Consider the following 22220-nt stretch of genomic DNA (forward strand, 5'->3'; position numbering starts at 1 on the left):
GACATAAATCACTGCAAGATCTTTTATAACTCACCTTCTAGAGTAATGAAAATAAAAACAAAAATAAACAAATGACACCTAATGAAATTTAAAAGCATTTGCACAGCCTAGGAAACCATAACCAGGACGAAAAGACAACATTCAGAATGGGATAAAATATTTGCAAATGAAGCAACTGACAAAGGATTAATCTCCAAAATATACAAGCAGCTCATGCAGTTCAATATCAGAAAAACAAAAAACCCAATACAAAAATGGGTAGAAGAGCTAAACAGACATTCTCCATAGAAGACCTACAGGTAGCCAACAAACACATGAAAGGATGCTCAACGTCACTAATCATTAGAGAAATGCAAATCAGAACTACAATGAGGTACCACCTCACACCAGTCAGAATGGGCTTCATCAAAAAATCTACAAACAATAAATGCTGGAGAGGGTGTGGAAAAAAGGGAACCCTCCTGCACTGTTGGTGGGAATGTAAATTGATACAGCCACTATGGCGAACAGTATAAAGTTTCCTTAAAAAACTAAAAATAGAACTACCATATGACCAAGCAATACCACTACTGAGCATATACCCTGAGAAAACCATAATTCAAAAAGAGTCATGTATCACAATGTTCATTGCAACACTATTTACAATAGCCAGGATATGGAAGCAACCTAAGTGTCCATTGACAGATGAATGGATAAAGAAGATGTGGTACATATATACAATGGAATATTACTCAGCCATAAAAAGAAATGAAATTGATTTATTTGTAGTGAGGTGGATGGACCTAGAGTCTGTCATACAGAGTGAAATAAATCACAAAGAGAAAATCAAATACTGTATGCAAACCAATATATATGGAATCTAAAAAAAAAAGTTTCTGATGAACCTAGGGACAGGACAGGAATAAAGACACAGACGTGGAGAATGGACTTGAGGACACAGGGAGAGGGAAGGGTAAGCTGGGACGAAGTGAAAGAATAGCACTGACATATATACACTACCAAATGTAAAATAGATAGCTAGTGGGAAGCAGTTGTGTAACACAGGGAGATCATAAAAGGAAATGAAATTGAATCATTTGTAGAAATGGACCTAGAGTCTAAATATCGTATATTAATGCATATATGTGGAATCTAGAAAAATGGTACAGATGAAACTATTTGTAGGGCAGGAATAGAAATGCAGACATAGAGAACGGACGTGTGGACACAGTGGGGAAAGCGGAGCATGGGATGAATTGAGAGATAAGGTTTGACAAAAATACACTACCATGTGTAAAATAGATAGCTAGTGGGAACCTGCTGTATAGCACAGGGAGCTCAGTTCAGTGCTCTCTGATGACCTAGATGGGTGGGATGATGGGAGAGGGAGGTCTAAGAAGAAGGAGATATATGTATACATATAGCTGATTCACTTCATTGTATAGCAGAAACTAACACAACATTATAAAGCAATTATACTGCAATAAAATTTAAAAAAACAGTGAAAAGACAACTCACAGGAGAAATTTTTGCAAATCATAAATCTGATAAGTGATTTGTATCTAGACTACATAAAGAGCTATAAAACTCAATAATAAAAAGACAACTCAATTAAAAATAGGCAAAGGATCTGAATAGATAGCTCTCCAAAGAAGATATACAAATGTCTAAGATAGTGTAATTAACCAACATGGAAATAAAGATGAAAACCACAAGGAGATACCACCTCACAGCCACTAGGATGTCTATCATTACACACACACACATACACACATACAACACACAGAGAGAAAATAATAAGTACCAGAGAGGATATAGAGAAATTGGAACACTTATGCATTGTTGATGGGAATGTAAAATGTTGCAGCCACTTTGGGAAACAGTCTGGTTGTTCCTTAAAAATGTTAAACATAGAGTTACTATATGATCCAGCAATTCCACTCCTATGTATACACCCAAGAGAAATTAAAATATATGTGCACACAAAAACTTGTACTCAAGTGTTCTTAGCAGCATTCTTCATAATAGTGAAAAGGTGGAAACAGCCCAAATGTCTATCAACTAATGAATGCAGTATACCTCTACAATAGAACATTATTCATCAATAAAACTAAATTATTGATATATGCTACAACATGGTTGAACCTTGAAAACATTAGACTAAGTTAAATAATCAGTGTTAAAGGATCATATATTGTACAATTCCACTTATATAAAATGTACAGAATTGGAAAATCTATAGAAGCAGAAAATCAATCAGAGATTGCCTAAGGTTGTTAGGAGTATGGGAGGATTAGAGAATGGTAGCTAAGGGATCCAGGGTTTCTTTTTAGGCAATGAACATGTTCTAAAATTGATTGTGGTGATGGATGCACAACTATGAATATACTGAAAGGTGCTGAATTTTACACTCAAAGAATGAATTGTATAGTATACTAATTATATTTCAATGAAGCTTTTAAAAGAAAATAGAACTAACTATGTTAAGGACACTCTTCTGAAATAAAATCTATTAGGCATTTTGAGGTTTAGTTCCCAAGTTCTATTTCTAATTCTCTTTGAAAACATGTTTTTAAATTTACATTGAGCTGAGTATTTCTTGCTTAATTTTGCAGTCTTCATAGCAAAACTACAGCACCACATATTTCCTCTGTTTGTGCAAATAGCCAGCCTTTGCTTCAAATGAATGTTTCTATTAACACTATGCCTAATTATTGAAATTAAACATGTGCAATTATGAGCTTCTTCTCACTGCCTCTCAACCTATTTTTTCCTCCTGATGGTTCACTCTGAGGGGCCTTGGCTTACTGAAGCTTGCCAGGGATCCTGATTTGTATGAACATGGCCTTAACTGGAAGTAGTGTATCTAGTCTATCCTAAAAATTAAAATTTAAAATTTATTTTCATCATCTTGATAAAAATCATAAACATATACATGTAATAAAACAGATAAGGAAAATTCAATTTAAAATAAAAAGCTCAGCTCCTGAAGGACTGCATTTTTAAGATAATCTTTTTTATTTGATAAATACAAGCAAAATCCCAGAATCCCAAATCAATGTCCCAACACCAAAGTCATGGACTAAGGTGAGATTGTGTCTCCATGATAGAACATTTAAATTAAAAAAAAAAAGCTAGATAACTAATAATTTGAACTAACAAAATTGACACTTTCTGAAGTGTTCTGAGAGCATGTTTTCTCCTTTTTGTTTTCCTTTTAATCTTTCAATGCATTAATCGAATTCCTTTTCAATACTTTATACTTCACACCATTTTTCAGTGTGCCACAAATTCCCAACCCTTACTCTCAAACATTGTATCAAGACTATTGTAATACTAGGGAGATTACCCATCATGACTAACTGGAAAATTGTTCTGACAGACACACTGCATAATCTTTGGAGGTTTCTACCAGGTAAAGCACACACCTCCCTTTGTAATAGGAAAGATTGAGGTCAGTATATGGAAACCAGTACATGAGACAAAATATATTTTACATATTGAATTCTATAGGTATTCTACAATAAACATGTAAGAATTTAGCGAGATAATACATGTGAAGTGACACTATAAATTACAAAGCATTAGATGAAGTTTAGGTAGTACTGGCAGTAGTAACAGTAATAATTTCTAAGAACACATTCATTGTTACTTATTTGCAAAACTTCATGGTTTGAGGAACTCAAGACTAAAATGGCAATCTGTAAATGTCCAGGGATAAAAATCAAATCAAATTTACTCATATTGATATTTTCCTAGAAAAGAAAATATATTGTATTTTTCAGCACAATTTAGTGTAAAAATATTCTGTTATTATTGAACCTATTGAGACCTAGGAGATCATCATTAAACAGTGCTAAGTAGGTTCAATCCCAAGGAAAACAGCCCAGCCTCTGCTAATAAGATTTCCATGAAATACCAGGCCAAATTTGATTTTATTTCATTCAGTTACTTCACAGCCTCTGAATAAGAGGTTCCTGTGAACTTTTGCAGTTTAATAACTGCAGAAGTTCTGCAGTTTAATAAAAGTTGATCAAAATGGGGTTTTTAAGTAAATGCTTCAAGCAAATTGAGAATGGATACCCTTTCTCTGTAATAATTGTTTTGTGGGAAAAGGTTTAGTATCTTAAGATTCAATTCTTTGGAGGAAGGAGAATCATTAATGGTAAGAAATAAGCCCTCCTGGATTTCAACTGATCCCTCTTTCTTCCCTATGAAATCATAGTTATGGATGATAGAGTATATTTTTAAAACTTCCTATTTTATACAAAAATAAAAGTAGAGCTGATTAAGAGCAATCTTGAGCCCCAAACTAAGTATTAGTTTCAAAATACTTTGAGGCCCATATACCCATATTTGTCTAGTATTTGCTAAAGAAAGAGTAGGTTGAGTAATTACCTGGCCAGAAATCTGTTCCTGTTTCTATTTTTTTAGCCAATTTTATAATTTGTTAAATGAAAATTTAAGTACTTATAATTTTTCTGAATTTTATAATGAATCTCCAATGCTTTAGCTTTTAGAATTAATGGTTTAATTTTTATATTAAAGATCTTGAAAATATTTGAGCTACTACAGATCTGTAAGAAAAACTCAAAATATAAAACTTTCTCTTGGGGACCTTCAAGATGGTGGAGGAGTAAGACATGGAGATCACCTTCCTCCCCACAGATACATCAAAAATACATCTACATGTGGAACAACTCTTATAGAACACCTACTGAATGCAGGCAGAAGACCTCAGACTTTCCAAAAGGTAATAAACTCCCCAATGTAACAGTGTAGGGCAAAAGAAAGAGGGAAAAACAGACAAAAGAATAGGGACTGGACCTGCACCTCTGTGAGGGAGCTGTGAAGGAGGGAAAGTTTCCACAGACTAGGAAGCCCCTTCACTGGTGGAGACAGGGAGTGGTCAGGGTGAAACTTCAGAGCCACAGAGGAGAAAGCAGCAACAAGGGTGCAGAGGGCAAAGTGGAGAGATTCCCACACAGAGTATCAGTGCCAACCAGCATTCACCAGCCTGAGACGCTTGTCTGCTCACCCACCAGGGTTGGTGGGGGCTGGGAGCTGAGGCTTGGGCTTTGGAGGTCAGACCCCAGGGAGAAGACTGGGGTTGACTGCGTGAAGGGGGCCAGTGCACCACAGCTAGCCAAGAGGGAGTCCAGGAAAAAGTCTGGATCTTCCTAAGAGGCAAGAGACCATTGTTTCGGGGTGCACAAGGAGAGGGGATTCCTTCCCTGTCTGCCCACAGAAGGCAGAGCACCACCTAAATTAGCTCCAGAGATGGGCGTGAGCCACAGCTATCAGCTCAGACCACAGAGATGGGCATGAAATGCTCATGCTGCTGCTACAGACACCAGGAATCCTGTATGCAAGCACAGGTCACTATCCATGCACACAACCACCAGGAGCCTGCGCAGAATTCCACTGACAGGGTCGTGTGACCCAGGGACAAGTTCCCTGGGAGAACACACGGTGCTCCTCAGGCTATTGCAACATCACGTTGGTCTCTGCCACAGCAGGCTCACTCCATATTCCAATTATAACTACCATACCCCTCCTTCACTCTGGCGTGAATGAGCAAGAGCCTCCTAATCAGCCCTGCTTTAACCCCATCCTGTCTGGGCAGAAACAGGTGCCTGAGGGTGACCTACATGCAGAGGTGAGGCCAAAACCAAAGCTGAACCCCAGGAGCTGTGCGAACAAAGAAGGGAAAGGGAAATTTCTCCATGCAGCCTCAGAAGGAGCACATTAAATTCCCACAATCAACTTGATGTACCCTGCATCTGTGGAATACCTGAATAGACAACAAATCATCCCAAAACAGAGGTGGTGGACTTTACAAGCAACTGTATACTTGGGGTTTGCTGTCTGTGACTGATTTGTTTCAGATTTTTATGTTTCTCTTAGTACGCTTTTTAGCGCTTGTTATCTTAGGTGGATTAGTATATTCGTTTGATTGCTCTCTACTTTTTTATTATTATTATTATTTTAATGTTTTTATTTTAATAATTTTTATTGGTTTTTTTCTTTCTTTTTTCCCTTTTCTTCTGAGCCGTGTGGCTGACCGGGTCTTGGTGTTACAGCCTGGTGTTAGGCCTGAGCCTCTGAGGTGGGAGAGCCGAGTTCAGGGCATTGAACCACCAGAGACCTCCTGACCCCAAGTAATATCAATTGGTGAGAACTCTCCCAGATATCTTCATCTCAATGCTAAGACCCAGCTCCAATGGCCCACAAGCTCCAGTGCTGGACATCCTATGTCAAACAACAAGCAAGACAGGAATACAACCCCACCCATTAGCAGAGAGGCTGCCTAAAATTATAATAAGTTCACAGACACCTCAAAACACACCACCGGACACAGTCATGCACACTAGAAAGAAAATATCCAGTCCCACCCACCAGAGCACAGGCACCAGCCCCTCCACCAGGAAGCCTACACAAGCCACTGAACCAACCTCACCCATTGGGGGCAGAAAAAAAACAACAGGAAATATGAACCAGCAGATTGGAGACCCCAAACACAGTAAGTTAAACAAGGTGACAAGACAGAGAAATATGCAGTAGATGAAGGAGCAAAGTACAAACCCACCAGACTAAACAAATGAAGATGAAACAAGCAGTCCACCTGAAAAAGAATTCAGAATAATGATAGTAAAGGTGACCAAAATCATAGAAATAGAATGGAGAAAATACAAAAATTGGTTTAACAAGGACCTAGAATAGCAAAAGAGCAAACAATGATGAACAACAAAATAAATGAAATTAAAAATTCCCTAGAAGGAATCAATAGCAGAATAACTGAGGCAGAAGAACGGATAAGTGACCTGAAAGATAAAATAGTGGAAACAACTACTGCAGAGCAGAATAAAGAAAAAAGAATGAAAACACTTGAGGACAGTCTCAGAGACTTCTGGGACAACATCAAACACACCAATATTCAAATTAAAGGGCTCCCAGAAGAAAAACAGAAAAAGAGAAGGTTTGAGAAAATATTTAAAGAGATTATAGTTGAAAACTTCCCTAACATGGGAAAGGAAATAGTAAATCAAGTCCAGGAAGCACAGACAGTCCTATACAAGATAAATCCAAGGAGGAATATGCAAAGACACATATTAATCAAACAATCAAAAATTAATAACAAACAAAAAATATTAAAAGCAGCAAGGGAAAAGCAACAAATAACATACAAGGGAATCCCCATAAGGTTAACAGCTGATCTTTCAGCAGAAACTCTGCAAGCCAGAAGGGAGTTGCAGGACATATTTAAAGAGGTGAAAGGGAAAAACCTACAACCAAGATTACTTTACCCAGCAAGGATCTCATTCAGATTCATGGAGAAATGAAAACCTTTACAGACAAGCAAAAGCTAAGAGAATTCAGTACCACTAAACCAGCTTTACAACAAATGCTAAAGGAATTTCTTTAGTCAGGAAAGACAAGAGAAGGAAAAGCCCTACAACACAAAACAATGAAGAAAATGGTAATAGGAACATATATATCAATAATTACCTTAAATGTAAATGGATTAAAAGCTCCAATGAAAAGACATTGACTGGCTGAATGGATACAAATACAAGACCTCTATATAGGCTGTCTACAAGAGACCAATTTCAGATCTAGGGACATATACAGATTGAAAGTGAGGAGATGGAAAAAGATATTCCATGTAAATGGAAATCAAAAGAAAGCTGGAGTAGCAATACTCATATCAGATAAAATAGATTTTAAAATAAGGACTCTTACAACAGACAAAGACACGCAGTATTTGATGATCAAGGGATCAATCCAAGAAGAAAATATAACAATTGTAAATATTTATGCACCCAACATAGGAGCACTTCAATGCATAAGGAAAATGCTAACAGCCGTAAAAGGGGTAATTGACAGGAACACAATAATAGTAGGGAACTTTAACACTCCACTTTCACCAATAGACAGATCATCCGAAATGAAAATAAATAAGGAAACACAAGCTTTAAATGATGCATTAAACAACATGGTCTTAATTGATATTTATAGGACATTTCATCCAAAAACAGCAGAATGCACTTTCTTCTCAAGTGTTCATGGAACATTATCCAGGATAGATCATATCTTGGGTCACAAATCAAGCCTTGGTAAATTTAAGAAAATTGAAATCATATCAAGTATCTTTTCCAACCACAACACTATGAGACTAGATATCAATTGCAGGGAAGAAAAACTGTAAAAAATACAAACACATGGAGGCTAATCAGTACACTACTAAATAACCAAGAGATAACTGAAGAAATCAAAGAGGAAATCAAAAAATACATAGCAACAAATGACAATGAAAACACGATGACCCAAAACCTATTTGATGCATCAAAAGCAGTTCTAAGCGGGAAGTTTATAGCAATACAATCCTACTTCAAGAAACAAGAAAAATCTCAAATAAACAACCTAACCTTACACCTACAGCAACTAGAGAAAGAATTTTAAAAAAACCAAAGTTAGCAGAAGGAAAGATATCATAAAGATCAGATCAGAAATAAGTGAAAGGGAAATGAAGGAAATGATTGCAAATATCAATAAAACTAAAATCTGGTTCTTTGAGAAGATAAACAAAAGTGATAAACCATTACCCAGACTCACGAAGAAAAAAAGGGAGAAGACTGAAATGAGCAAAATTAAAAATGAAAACGGAGAACTAACAACTGACACTGCAGAAATACAAAGAATCATGAGAGATTACAACTATATGCCAATAAATTGAACAACCTGTAAGAAATAGACAAATTCTTAGAAAAGCACAACCTTCTTAGACTGAACCAGGAAGAAATAGAAAATATAAGCAGAGGAAACACAGGCACTGAAGTTGAAACTGTGATTAAAAATCTTCCAACAGGGCTTTCCTGGTGGTGCAGTGGTTGAGAGTCCGCCTGCCGATGCAGGGGATACGGGTTCGTGCCCCGGTCCGGGAAGATCCCACATGCCATGGAGCAGCTGGGCCCGTGAGTCATGGCCACTGAGCCTGCGCATCCAGAGCCTGTGCTCCACAATGGAAGAGGCCACAACAGTGAGAGGTCCGCGTACCGCAAAAAAAAAAAAAAAAAAAAATCTTCCAACAAACAAAAGCCCAGGATCAAATGGCTTCACAGGGGAATTCTATCAAACGTTTAGAGAAGAGCTAACACATATCCTTTGCAAACTCTTCCAAAATATAGCAGAGGGAGGAACACTCCCAAATTCATTCTACGAGGCCAACTTACCCCTGATCCAAAACCAGACAAAGATGTCACAAAAAAAGAAAACTATAGGCCAATATCACTGATGAACATAGATGCAAAAATCCTCAACAAGATACTAGCAAACAGAATCCAACAGCACATTAAAAGGATAAAACACCATGATAGGGCTTCCCTGGTGGCACAGTTGTTGAGAGTCTGCCTGCCGATGCAGGGGACACAGGTTCATGCCCCGGTCTGGGAAGATCTCACATGCTGTGGAGCATCTGGGCCCGTGAGCCATGGCCGCTGAGCCTGCGCATCCAGAGCCTGTGCTCCACAACAGGAGAGGCCACAACAGTGAGAGGCCCATGTACCACAAAAAAAAAAAAAAAAAAAAAAAAAGATAAAGTGGAGTTTAATGCAGGAATGCAAGGATTCTTTGATATATGCAAATCAATCAATGTGTTACACCATATTAACAAATTTAAGAATAAAAAACATGTGATAATGTCAATAGATACAGAAAAAGCTTTTAACAAAATTCAACACCTATTTATGATAAAAACTCTCCAGAACGTAGGCATAGAGGGAACCTACCTCAATATAATAAAGGCCATATATGACCAACCCACAGCCAACGTCATCCTCAATGGTGAAAAATTGAAACCATTTCCTCTAAGATCAGGAACAAGACAAGGTTGCCCACACTCACCACTATTATGCAACACAGTTTTGGAAGTTTTAGCCACAACAATCAGAAAAGAAAAAGAAATAAAAGGAATCCAAATCAGAAAAGAGCTAATCAATGAATTTGGTAAAGTAGCAGGATACAAAATTAATGCACAGAAATCTCTGGCATTCCTATACACTAATGATGAGAACTCTGTAAGAGAACTTAAGGAAACACTCCCATTTACCATTTCAATAAAAAGAATAAAATACCTAGGAATAAACCTACTTAAGGAGACAAAAGACCTGTATGCAGAAAAGTATGACACTGTTGAAAGAAATCAAAGATGATACTAATAGATGGAGAGATATACCATGTTCTTGGTTAGGATGAATCAACACTGTGAAAATGACTATACTACCCAAAGCAATTTACAGATTCATTGCAATCCCTATCAAATTACCAATGGCATTTTCACAGAAGTAGAACAAAAAATGTCACAATTTCTATGGAAACAGAAAAGACCCTGAATAGCCAAAGCAATCTTGAGAAAGAAAAATGGAGCTGGAAGAATCAGGCTCCCTAACTTCAGACTATACTATAAAGCTACAGTATTCAAGACAGTATGCTACTGGCACAAAAATAGAAATAGAGATGAATCGAACAGGATAGAAAGCACATAGATAAACCCACACATATATGGTTACCTTATCTTTGATAAAGAGGCAAGAATATACAATGGAGATAAGACAGGCTCTTTATTAAATGGTGCTGGGGAAACTGGACAGCTACATGTAAAAGAATGGAATTAGAACACTCTCAAACACAGTATACAAAAATAAACACAAAATGGATTAAAGACCTACATGTAAGGCCAGACACTATAAAACTCATAGAGGAAAACATAGGCAGAACACTCTATGACATACATCACAGCAAGATCCTTTTTTTTTTTTTTTTTTGTGGTACGCAGGCCTCTCACTGTTGTGGCCTCTCCCATTTTGGAGCACAGTCTCCAGACGAGCAGTCTCAGTGGCCATGGCTCATGGGCCCAGCCACTCCACAGCATGTGCGATCTTCCTGGACAGGGACACGAACCCGCATCCCCTGCATTGGCAGGTGGACTCTCAACCACTGCGCCACCAGGGAAACCACACAAGATCCCTCTTGACCCACTTCCTAGAGAAATGGAAATAAAAACAAAAATAAACAAATGGAATCTAATGAAACTTAAAAGCTTTTGCACAGCAAAGGAAACCATAAACAAGATCAAAAGACAACTCTCAGAATGGGAGAAAATATTTGCAAATGAAGCAACTGACAAAGGATTAATGTCCAAAATATACAAACAGCTCATGCATCTCAATAACCAAAAAACAAACAACCCAATACAAAAATGGACAGAATACCTAAACAGACATTTCTCCTAAGAAGATATACAGATTGCCAACAAACACATGAAAGGTTGCTCAACATCACTAATCATTAGAAAACTGCAAATTAGAACTACAGTGAAGTATCACCTCACACCAGTCAGAATGGCCATCATCAAAAAATCTACAAGCAATAAATGCTGGAGAGGGTGTGGAGAAATGGGAACCCTCTTGTACTGTTGGTGGGAATGTAAATTGATATAGCCACTATGGAGAACAGTATGGAGGTTCCTTAAAAAACTAATAATAAAACTATATATAACCCAGCAATACCACTACTGAGCATATACCCTGAGAAAACCATAACTCAAAAAGAGACATGTATCACAATGTTCATTGCAGCACTATTTACAATAGCCAGGACATGGAAGCAACCTAAGTGTCCATCGACTGAAGAATGGATAAAGAAGATGTGGCACATATATACAATGGAATATTACTCAACCATAAAAAAAATGAAATTGATTTATTTGTAGTGAGGTGAATGGACCTAGAGTCTCTGATACAGAGTGAAGTAAGTCACAAAGAGAAAAACAAATACCATATGCTAACATATATATATATGGAATCTAAAAAAAAAAAAAAGATTCTTATGAACCTAGTGGCAGGGCAGGAATAAAGATGTAGATGTAGAGAATGGACTTGAGGACATGGGGAGGGAGAAGGGTGAACTGGGACAAAGTGAGAGAGTAGCATTGACATATATATACTACCTAATGTAAAATAAATAGCTAGTGGGAAGCAGCTGCATAGCACAGGGAGATCAGCTTGGTGCTTTGTGACCACTTAGTTGTATGGGATAGGGAGTGTGGAAGGGAGGCTCAAGAGGGAGGGTATATGGGGATATAGGTATATGTATAGCTGATTCACTTTTTTATACAGCAGAAACTAACACAACATTGTAAAGCGATTATACTCCAATAAAGATGTTTAACAAAAAACCTTTCTCTTATTTCTACATTACAATAATGTCATATTTTATAGAATTTAAGACTCCATAAACTGTAAGAAACACAAATGTTTTATACACATTAAAATGGAAGACCAATGTCAATTAAACTATGGCACAAAGCTTCTTGTCACTTAACATTGTGTTCTATATTTTAAAAAAGAGATCTTTGTGACTTACTTGGACATAGATATTTATCATCTTATTCCTACATAGAAAGCAAAATATAAGCAAAATAAATTCATTATTGCTTTGGTAAATGTTGTCATTTGACAGGCAATCCTTTAGCACATATATCAGTAGAAAACATAAGGTAGCTTCTACTTTTGGGGATCCTCCTTTCTAAGATCCCATAAAGCATGTGGTCATTGCCTTATAAGAAAGTGTGAAACTGGCTATTCCTCTGGTGATGGATATTACTTCACTGTATCACATTTAGGCTTCATTGCTCTGTTTCTGCATCTTTCTATTAAATAAATTTCTATTTCAATGCCAAATCATAATGTAATATTTTAATATTTGTATAGCATTTAAACTCAACACATGTAGCAGACTCAATTGAAATAACAATAAGACTAGTGGTAACCAAGTTACACATAACAAGCAACAACTACTACGTCATGATTGTCCTCTTACCATCAGTTGTAAGACACATACTGATTTTTTTTAATGCTGAAATGTGAAAACATGTGAGTCTTACAATTGAAGAATCCAATGACAATCCCCTATATCTGCATCATGGTAGCTATTAGCATGAACTTGGTAGCCAGATAGACATGAGTACTGACTCAGTCATTTAACTGCTGTGTGATTGATACTGGGCAAGTTACTTAACCTCTGTAAGCCTTAGGTCATTTAAAAATAAGTATTATAGTAGTAGTATCTACTGTACAGAATGATTATAGGGATGTAACAATGTAATTTCTAGACAAACTGCTCATAAATATTAGATGTTATGATTTTCATTAGAAGCATTAACTGTTTGAGTCTTCACAACCACCTGTGAGGTAGTAGAAAAACAATATTATCCCCATTTGCTGCTGAGGAGAACAAGGATCAAAGATATTTTGATCCACGCAAGATAACAAAGTCAGTAAGTGACTGGCTCCTTCCATATATATTCTCCCTAGATTGAGACTGATAAATATACATATATTTCCCATTCTCATTTAAAAAATATTGAATTAGCCTAAAGAAAATAAAAATGATCTGAGCATTGTGAATATTTTTTGTTCTCCAGCAGCCCACTCCTCTTTATTCTAAAAACAATACCCCTTCCCAACTTTCAATCCATGTGTTTTGAATCCAACCTCAATTCCTGGTTCCAGGGATGGAACATAAGGCCCAAGTTCAGCTAATCAGAACTATGAATTCCCCTGGCTACAAAGATTGATCCAGGAATAGGCACTTAACTCAAGCCAAGTTAGTCAGAATAAATCAGAGCTAATCTCAGGACTTTTACTTGAATAACCAGAAAGAGATATTTCAACAGAAAGGACATTTCCTCCTTCAGTTTGGCTTTGACTTGAGGAGATGTGAGGCTGGCGCAGCTGCTACCATCTTGTGACCTCACTGATCCTGAAAATGAAGCCAAAACATGGCCAATCTGGGCAACAGGTAGAAACCAGCTACTAACTCCAATAAGTGGGTTTCTGGATCCAGCCATGCTTGAATTTACCCTATTTTTTCCTTCTCAGTTATTTGAGACAACAAATTCCCTTTCTCTGCACAAATTATAGCTTTCACCTCCTGAGCAAGGGACTCAAGGTAGGGCAGTATAAGCCTAAAAGAGCTATGTGTTTAACAAGCACCAAGACTGCCATATCCAATACATAATTATTTATCTTTGTTCTGAAAAAGCAAAATTGGCCAAATGGTAATGATTAAACACCACTGATCTGCAGTGTACACAATTCCCAGAACAGGAAACAAATATTTACTGTGTCAATTTCCATATCACTGGCCAAGCATCCTAAGGGCTTTCTATATTAATTTATAGTAGGCAACACTATGGAAAGAGTTGGTTTAGATAAATTTAAATATCTTATGGTGTCAGTGACATACACATAGAATTGTTTATTTCACTATATCTAAGTCCACTCTGCTTGGTATCATCATGCATTTGGAAATGGTTGACACTAGGCAATTAAATTTTCTGTCTTTTAATCCTCTAAAATCTGACTAGTTAGAAACTCAAATATAATTAACACAACTAGCTAGTTACAATAATTTATTCAGACTTATAAAATTTAAATACAGTACAGAGTAAAATCTAGGCTCTTCAAAACAGCACTAGCGGGGCTTCCCTGGTGGCGCAGTGGTTGAGGGTCCACCTGCCAATGCAGGGGACACGGGTTCGTGCCCGGTCCGGGAGGATCCCATATGCCGCGGAGCGGCTGGGCCCGTGAGCCATGGCCGCTGAGCCTGTGCGTCCGGAGCCTGTGCTCCACAAGGGGAGAGGCCACAACAGTGAGAGGCCCACGTAGCGCAAACAAACAAACAAACAAACAAACAAAAAACAGCACTAGCACTAATATTTGAATATAAAAAGGGAAAAGAGGAAAATGGCAAATTTAAAACCTTGTTTACTAGGTAAGTAGTTAAGTTTCTTTGCTAAAATGTAAAATAATATTTATTGAGAAATTTAGTGTATCTAAGGTTCTTCCAGGAGAAATTAACAACTGCTGGGACATTTGTAAACATACAGAGAAATCTATATATTCCCCTCATCCTCGGATTCCCCTCTTATTTCCACCAGTAAAGGAACTACAGTACTATTTTGATTTTCTCATTCTTTCAACATGCTGACTTAAGGTGTTGCTTTAACATAACGTTTTTAAACCATCTACTCCTACTACTAATCCACATGTTTTGTAAAAATGTTTGTACACAGAATGGGATTCCAAAGAGAAACATTGTAACTTAACACCACACACAGAGTTTAGTTGGATTTTATATATAATTCTATACAGTATAAATAATAAATCTGCAAAAGCACATGTGTTCAATAAGTATGAAATATTAGCATACACATACGCTTCAATTTCAAATGTTATTCCTCTTTCTCTTTCATTACAGGTAAAAAATCCAGAGGGAGGTGGGAAGCAGGAGGTGGGGAACCCCCCTCAGTTTATCACCTCAATAAATGACCCACACACATACATTTTCCTTTAAACAGTAATTACTACTATCTTCCCTTGATATGGCAGGTGAAGGGTTAAATTAAAGAAGTCTTGTAGTTTGCCATGACTAAAATGAAGGTCCACTGTCCTCCTTCAGCCCTCATGAAGTTTTCTGCTTCTCATTCCTATTCTACCCTTGCTGTGAGGTGTGGTGTCCTGTCGGTTACCTACGAACATTCAACTTCATAGGAGGAAATAAGAAATGAGTTAACGTAGTAGCTGTGATATGATCTTTATTTCACTAGATGAGTTTTTCAAACTTTTAAAACTCAGCCAATTGTAAGAGGTATATTTCCCATCACAACTCAGGACACACTAGTATTTATGTTTATACATGTGTATGTCTAACTGAAGCACGAATTTCAACCAGTGTTGACCCTTACTATGTGTAGTACACTCTGATACCCTCTATTTTATTTTATTCTAGTCTTCGTATTTTTTTCAAATGCTGTTTAAGAACCACTAAATTGATTCCATTATCCTTTAAGTCTTGACCTAAAGGGTTGAAAAACACTGTCTCAAGGGATGAAAGCAGCTTAAGCTAGAAAGAGCTTGTGTCTTGAAATAGGTTTAAAATCTGACTTTGCTATTGACGGCCATGTGACCTTTGACAAGATCCTTAGCTCATATGCTCAGTTTCCTCAACCCTAGAATGGAGGTAATATTCCTACTTTGCAGGAAGATTGTGAGGATCATTGAGTTGACATGTGAAAATCCAAGCCCATTCTCTGATACATGGTAGAATGAAAATAAATATTAGTTCATGGATCATCCCTTAAATCTCAAAAAGCCTAAGAGGGAGCAAGCTCTCTGTAGAAACACTGCTTTTCAAACCCTTTTAAACCTTCTCCCTCTCCTTCATTCTCAGTCTTTTTCACAAACTCATAGACAAAACACTTGTTTAAATTCTCTAGTCTATTAGGGGCCAAGTGAGCCATGGCCACGGCCACGGCCACATCGGCAAACACTGGAAGCACCCAGAAGTCCAGGGTAATGCTGGTGGCATACATCGCCACAGGATCAACTTCAACAAATACCACCCAGGCTACCTTGGGAAAGTTGGTATGAGGCATTACCACTTAAAGAGGAACCAGAACTTCTGCCCATCTGTCAACCTTGATAAATTATGGACCTTCGTCAGTGAGGAGACTTGGGTAAATGCTGCAAAGAACAAGACTGGAGCTGCTCCTATCATTTATATGGTGCTATCGGGCTACTACAAAGTTCTGGGGAAGGGGAAGCTCCCAAAGCAGCCTGTCATTGTGAAGGCCAAATTCTTCAGCAGAAGAGCTGAGGAGAAGATTAAGGATGTAGGTGGGGCTTGTGTCCTGGTAGCTTGAAGCCACATGGTAGAAGGTTCATTAAATGTTAACAAGTGCTTTTCAAAAAATATAAATCAATAAATCAATAAATTCACTAGTCTAAAGAATAAGAAATTACTAAATAAGGCACGTTTAATATCTCAAACTTTTCCACCAATTTCTGTGCAAACCTAATTAACAATTCTTTGGAATATTGGGTCAAAACCAGTATAAACTTTAAAATTCTTGGAGTGATCCTTGTCCATTATGATCTGGCTCTGTTTTCATCTGCAACATTAGATCAAATTATTGCTACTTCCCTCAGCTTCCAAAGAATACCTGATTCAGTCCCATTAGTTCCTGCCTTGTCATGTTCTGTTACACCCAACTTTCTGTTTTGACACTGAACTGCCTATGTAATCTTGGGCAAATTACTAATTCAGTATTTCTAAACATACTTTCCTCTTCTGTAATATAAGAATAATAATATTTACCACATGAAGATTCTTGAAAGGATATAATGACATCAGGGTTGTAAATTGTCTGACATATAATAAACACTCAATGAATGATGATTGTTAATATTTTTATTATGTTTATCAGTCAATGCTGAGTTAAAGTAGCATCTATTCTAGCAAATCTTTGCTGACACTCCTGTTCTAGATTACATGCCCTACTTCTGGACTCTCTTCACACTCTGTGCAAATGTCATTGCATCATGTTCTAAGTGTTTGTTTTCTTGCTGCCTCCTCTACAGGACTGGAAAACCTCTTAAGGACAAGGACATGTTCTTTACTTTCAAATCTAGAGCATCTAATAGGGTGCCTGGAACATTATAAGGTTTTTAATATGTTTGTTTGCTTAACTTGTTTTATGGATGACTAAAATACAAAAGTACATAATTACCACCTCTACCATACCTTTTAGAACTGGAGAACTATAAGAAAAGAACAGGTAGTCACTGGAAGAAATACTACTTAAAATAAAAATGCTGTTCTGTAATTTCAAAGACAAAGTAATGCTAAGGAATTATTTCTTCATTTTTAGCTTCCTTGGATTGCTTTAGAAGCCTGAAAAGTGAGGGTTCCTTTTTACAGTGACTCCAGTAGTTATTTTCTTTCATTTAACAACAGTTTATTGTGTAACATCAGGGTACACTACTCTATATGTTGGGGATATAGCAAAGAAAAAATAAAAGTCCACACCCTAGAGGAATTTATATCCCAATGGAAAAAGAACCAAATAACTTAAATAAATATATTATATAAAGTATAATGTATAATAGGTAGTAATAGATGCTATAGAAAAAAATAAGGCACAATAAGGAAATGGATGGGATTTCCTGTTTTAGGAAACCTGAATCTGTTTTGAGACAATATTTGAGGAAAAAACTGAATGAAGCAAAGAAATAAATAATGTGTTTAAGTCTCTGTAACACTTCTACACTTAATTCTAAAATTTTCCAGGATTGAAGTTGATAAACTAGGAAAGCAACTTTGTCACCCTAAGCAGTTGAAGGGGAGACCACCTCAGATGCTTAAAGTGGCATAACGAGCAGACATTTCAACTCAAGCACTAATAGAATTTCAGCCATGACCTTGCAGAAACACACTGAACTCTATTTAAAATTGCTATGGCAGTGACTCCGTGACTTGAAAGAAGTGTTCATGTGACCTGCAACCCTTTTATGCCACCAACTTCTTTTATCAGTTCAAAAAAGCCTGAACACTGACCCATATCTGCTAGGTTACTTGACTTAGTATTTCATTTATTTGGCCACTAAAATTAGTAAAAGTTCACTCCATCTAACTTTAAATAACTTAAACTTGACCAATTCCTGCATCTTTTTCAATACTGCCTATATCGTAAGCCTGCATGGCTCCAATGTTAGTAAAATTATATCCTAGACTAACGTTTCTCACTCCTTCGACCAATTGGTTACAACATCCAAGGTTTTTCTATTGACCTAAATTAGTTTTTGAAAACAAATCTCAAGCTCATATTAACATAGTCATTTCAAAGTATCTAAATTAACTCTCTTGCTTTTTAAAATGTCTATACTGAAGCACCATAAGCTGCAAAACCAGTATAATTTCTCTAAGGGATATTTCTAGCCATGTTCAAGTTATATAGACATACTTGCAGTACTATAGGAAATCGAACTTGAATAAGAGAAAGGGACTCTTTAACTTCTTTCTGACAATAGTTGAAATAAACCTGTGTTACCCAGATAGTTAAGTAGCATTGCAAACAAATTAGTAAATAAGGAGGGGAAAAAAACTACATCAGTTGAATTTATGGCTTATTTTGCATATTAGTGAAAATGTCTGATGTGTAGGTAAAACAATAAGATCCCACCTGCAATGGATACTGCAACTTATATTTCTAAATTTTGGGGGAAGCTTGTCTGTCAGTACTATAACAGACTTTATAATAGACTCACATCTTAAAATAGATGTAATTGATTAGTTATTACTGTAGCTAAAAGTTGGATATACATTAGTTATTTTGTACAACCTTAGAAATACATGCAAACTCATTTAATTTAACATGCAACAATATTGATTGCAAATATCTCAAATGTATATATGTTCAACCAGAGAGACCCAAAACTCCATGTGCACATAGATGACATAAAATCATTCAGTTAAATTGTTTAAAGAAGTTCTTCTCTTCATTATTCACCAGTCATCTTTCTACTATCTTTTCATCTTCCAAAACCAACAAATCATTTAAGGATATATTTATGTGTTAATGGATTGAGGAGGTGGGCAGGGAGTGATGGTGGCCTAAATTATAAAAGTAATTGCCTTAATTCTTCAATTGGATATGTATGTGCAACACAGCTTCATCCGAACTGAAAACTTTGTCAATATTAAAATAATATGCAAAGTCAGTATCATTTTTCTACTATATTTAGTGATTTGTAAGGCTGTTTTAATTGTTAATTGGTTCTCCTGTGATGTAATAATAACCAGATCACTATTTCCCAAACTTGTCTTGTCAGAAGAATCACTAAACCACAGTCCAGACCTACTAATTCAGGGTTTCCAGAGGTGAGGTCTGAATTTCTAACAAGAAAGTGAGAGGCTGCTTCTTACCTTTAGGCAAATCTGGGAAAAGCTGAACTAAGTAATTGTTGAATTGTAAACAAAGGCTGAGAATCATCATCTTTTACATGTGCAAATAACTTCTTATAGGTCTTTCCTCTGACTCAAAGCCAGAATCAAGAGTAAATATTATGGTTACCAGGGGGGAGAGGGAGGGAGGGATAAATTGTGGGATTGGGGTTGACATACACACAGTATTATATATAAAATATGTAACTAATAAGGACCTACTGTATAGCACAGAGAACTCTACTCAGTACTCTGTAATGATCCATATGGGAAAAGAATCTAGAAAAGAGTGGATATATGTATATGTATAACTGATTATCTTTTCTGTCAAGCAGAAAGTAACACAACATTGTAAATCAACTATACTCCAACAAAAACTTATTATAAAAAGAGTAAATGTGATAACAAAATTGATTCAAGACTTGAATGTAAGAACTGAAACAATAAAACTAGAAGAAAACATAGGCAGTACACTCTTCGACATCAGTATTAGAAGTATCTTTCTAGATATGTTTCCTCAGGCGAGGGAAACAAAAACAAAAATAAACAAATGGGATTACATCAAACTAAAAAACTGTGCAGCAAAGGAAACAATCAATAAAGTGAAAAGACAACCTACCAAATGGGAGAAGATATTTGCAAATTATATATCTGATAAGGGGTTAACATCCAAAATATATAAAGAACTTATACTATTCAACAACAGCAAACCTAATTTTTTTCTTTTTTTTTTTTTTTTTTGCCTTATGCAGGCCTCTCACTGTTGTGGCCTCTCCCGTTGCAGAGCACAGGCTCCAGATGCACAGGCTCAGCGGCCATGGCTCACGGGCCCAGTCACTCTGTGGTATGTGGGATCTTCCCAGACTGGGGCATGAACCCGTGTCCCCTGCATTGGCAGGTGGGCTCTCAACCACTGTGCCACCAAGGAAGCCCCAAAAAACCTAATTTAAAAATGGACAAAGGAGTTGATATTTTTCCAAAGTAGATGTACATATGGCACAGGAAAAGACGTTCAGCATCACCAGTTATTGTGGAAATGCAAATCAAAACCACGATGCGATATCACCTCACACTTGTCAGAATGGCTGTTATCAAAAAGACAAGGAATAACAAGTGTTGGCAAGGATGTGGATAAAAGAGAAGCCTCACAGTCTGTTTGTGGGAATGTAAATTGGTGCAGCCCCTGTGGAAGACAGTATGGAGATTCTTCATAAAATTAAGAATAGAACTACTTTATGATCCAACTATTCCACTTCTTGGTATTTATCCAAAGAATACAAAACCTGATCTGCACCTCATGTTCATTGCAGCATTATTTACAATAGCCAAGAAATGGAAACAACCCTAAGTGCTCATCAACAGATAAGTGGATAAAGAAGATGTGGTGGAGTACTACTAAGCCATAAAGAAGAATGAAATTTTGCCATTTGCAGGAACATGGATGAACTTGGAGGGTATTATGCAAAGTGAAATAACTCAGAAGGAGAAAAGCAAATACCATATTATTTCACTCATATGTGGAATATAAAACAAAAACTAATAAACAAACAAAAACAAAATAAATGAACAAACCAAACCAAATAAAACAAACACATAGATACAGAGGATAGACCAGTGGTTACCAGAGGGGAAAGGGCAGGGGGGAGAGCAAAATGGGTAAAGGGGGTCAACTGTATGGTGACAAATGGAAACTAAATTTTTGGTGGTGAACACATCATAAGGTATACAGAAGTAGATATAGAATGTCATCCTCATGAGACATATAATGTTATTTTAAAACCTCAAGAAATTAAAATTTTAAAACAGTAAATATAATTATCATTGACTTTACAGTGGGGGCAAGAAAAAACATATTATCCCAACAAATGACATCACAGTTCCTAAAAAATGTATCTTTGTTTGGAAGCAATAATATGTTGAGGATTCACTTTGAGTGGTAAAGTTGAGATTAGGAGAGCATGGAAAGAAGACAAAAGAAGCCTTTCTTTTCTGTGAGTCATGAGTCTATCAGAATAAGGTAAGAAAGAAAAATGACATTTTCTTTTAATAAAGTAATATTGCAATGTTTTATTTACTCTTTGTTCAAAGAGAGAATATCTTTGACCTGGTTAGTATAATGGGGATCTTTTGAACAGGTAAAAAAAAACACAATTACTAAATAGAGTAAGAATGTTCCTAAAGCTAGATAAAATGTATATATTTTTCAAAAATATGCATAAAGGCATAGAAGAGCTAACAAGGCAGTGACAACTTGACATCTCAGAGGGGAGAAAAGAACAGAGAAGGGAGTCCAATAATCAGCACCCCTCAAGAGATTTGCTGATTCTCAAGTAGAAAATGAGAAGTTGAAAATAATTTCTGGATGTCTTATAAGGCTAAGGCATAAAAATGGAGTT

General features: G+C 36.6%; 1 protein-coding gene across 1 annotated transcript in view; it reads left to right on the plus strand.

Annotated features, from left to right (window-relative positions):
* The window catches only part of LOC308630018 (large ribosomal subunit protein uL15-like), a gene marked incomplete at its 5' end in the record, with an annotated part of 39645 nt that extends 22879 nt beyond the window's left edge, over positions 1-16766 (plus strand). The window contains one exon of the mRNA XM_081258415.1: positions 16319-16766. Within this exon, the coding sequence (XP_081114541.1) occupies positions 16319-16744 (426 nt within the window). The 3' untranslated portion in view covers positions 16745-16766. The remainder of the gene's footprint in view (positions 1-16318) is intronic.
* Between the last annotated feature and the right edge of the window lie 5454 nt (positions 16767-22220).

Source organism: Mesoplodon bidens (genome assembly GCF_964165515.1).
Source record: "Mesoplodon bidens genome assembly, chromosome: 16".
Taxonomy (NCBI): domain Eukaryota; kingdom Metazoa; phylum Chordata; class Mammalia; order Artiodactyla; family Ziphiidae; genus Mesoplodon; species Mesoplodon bidens.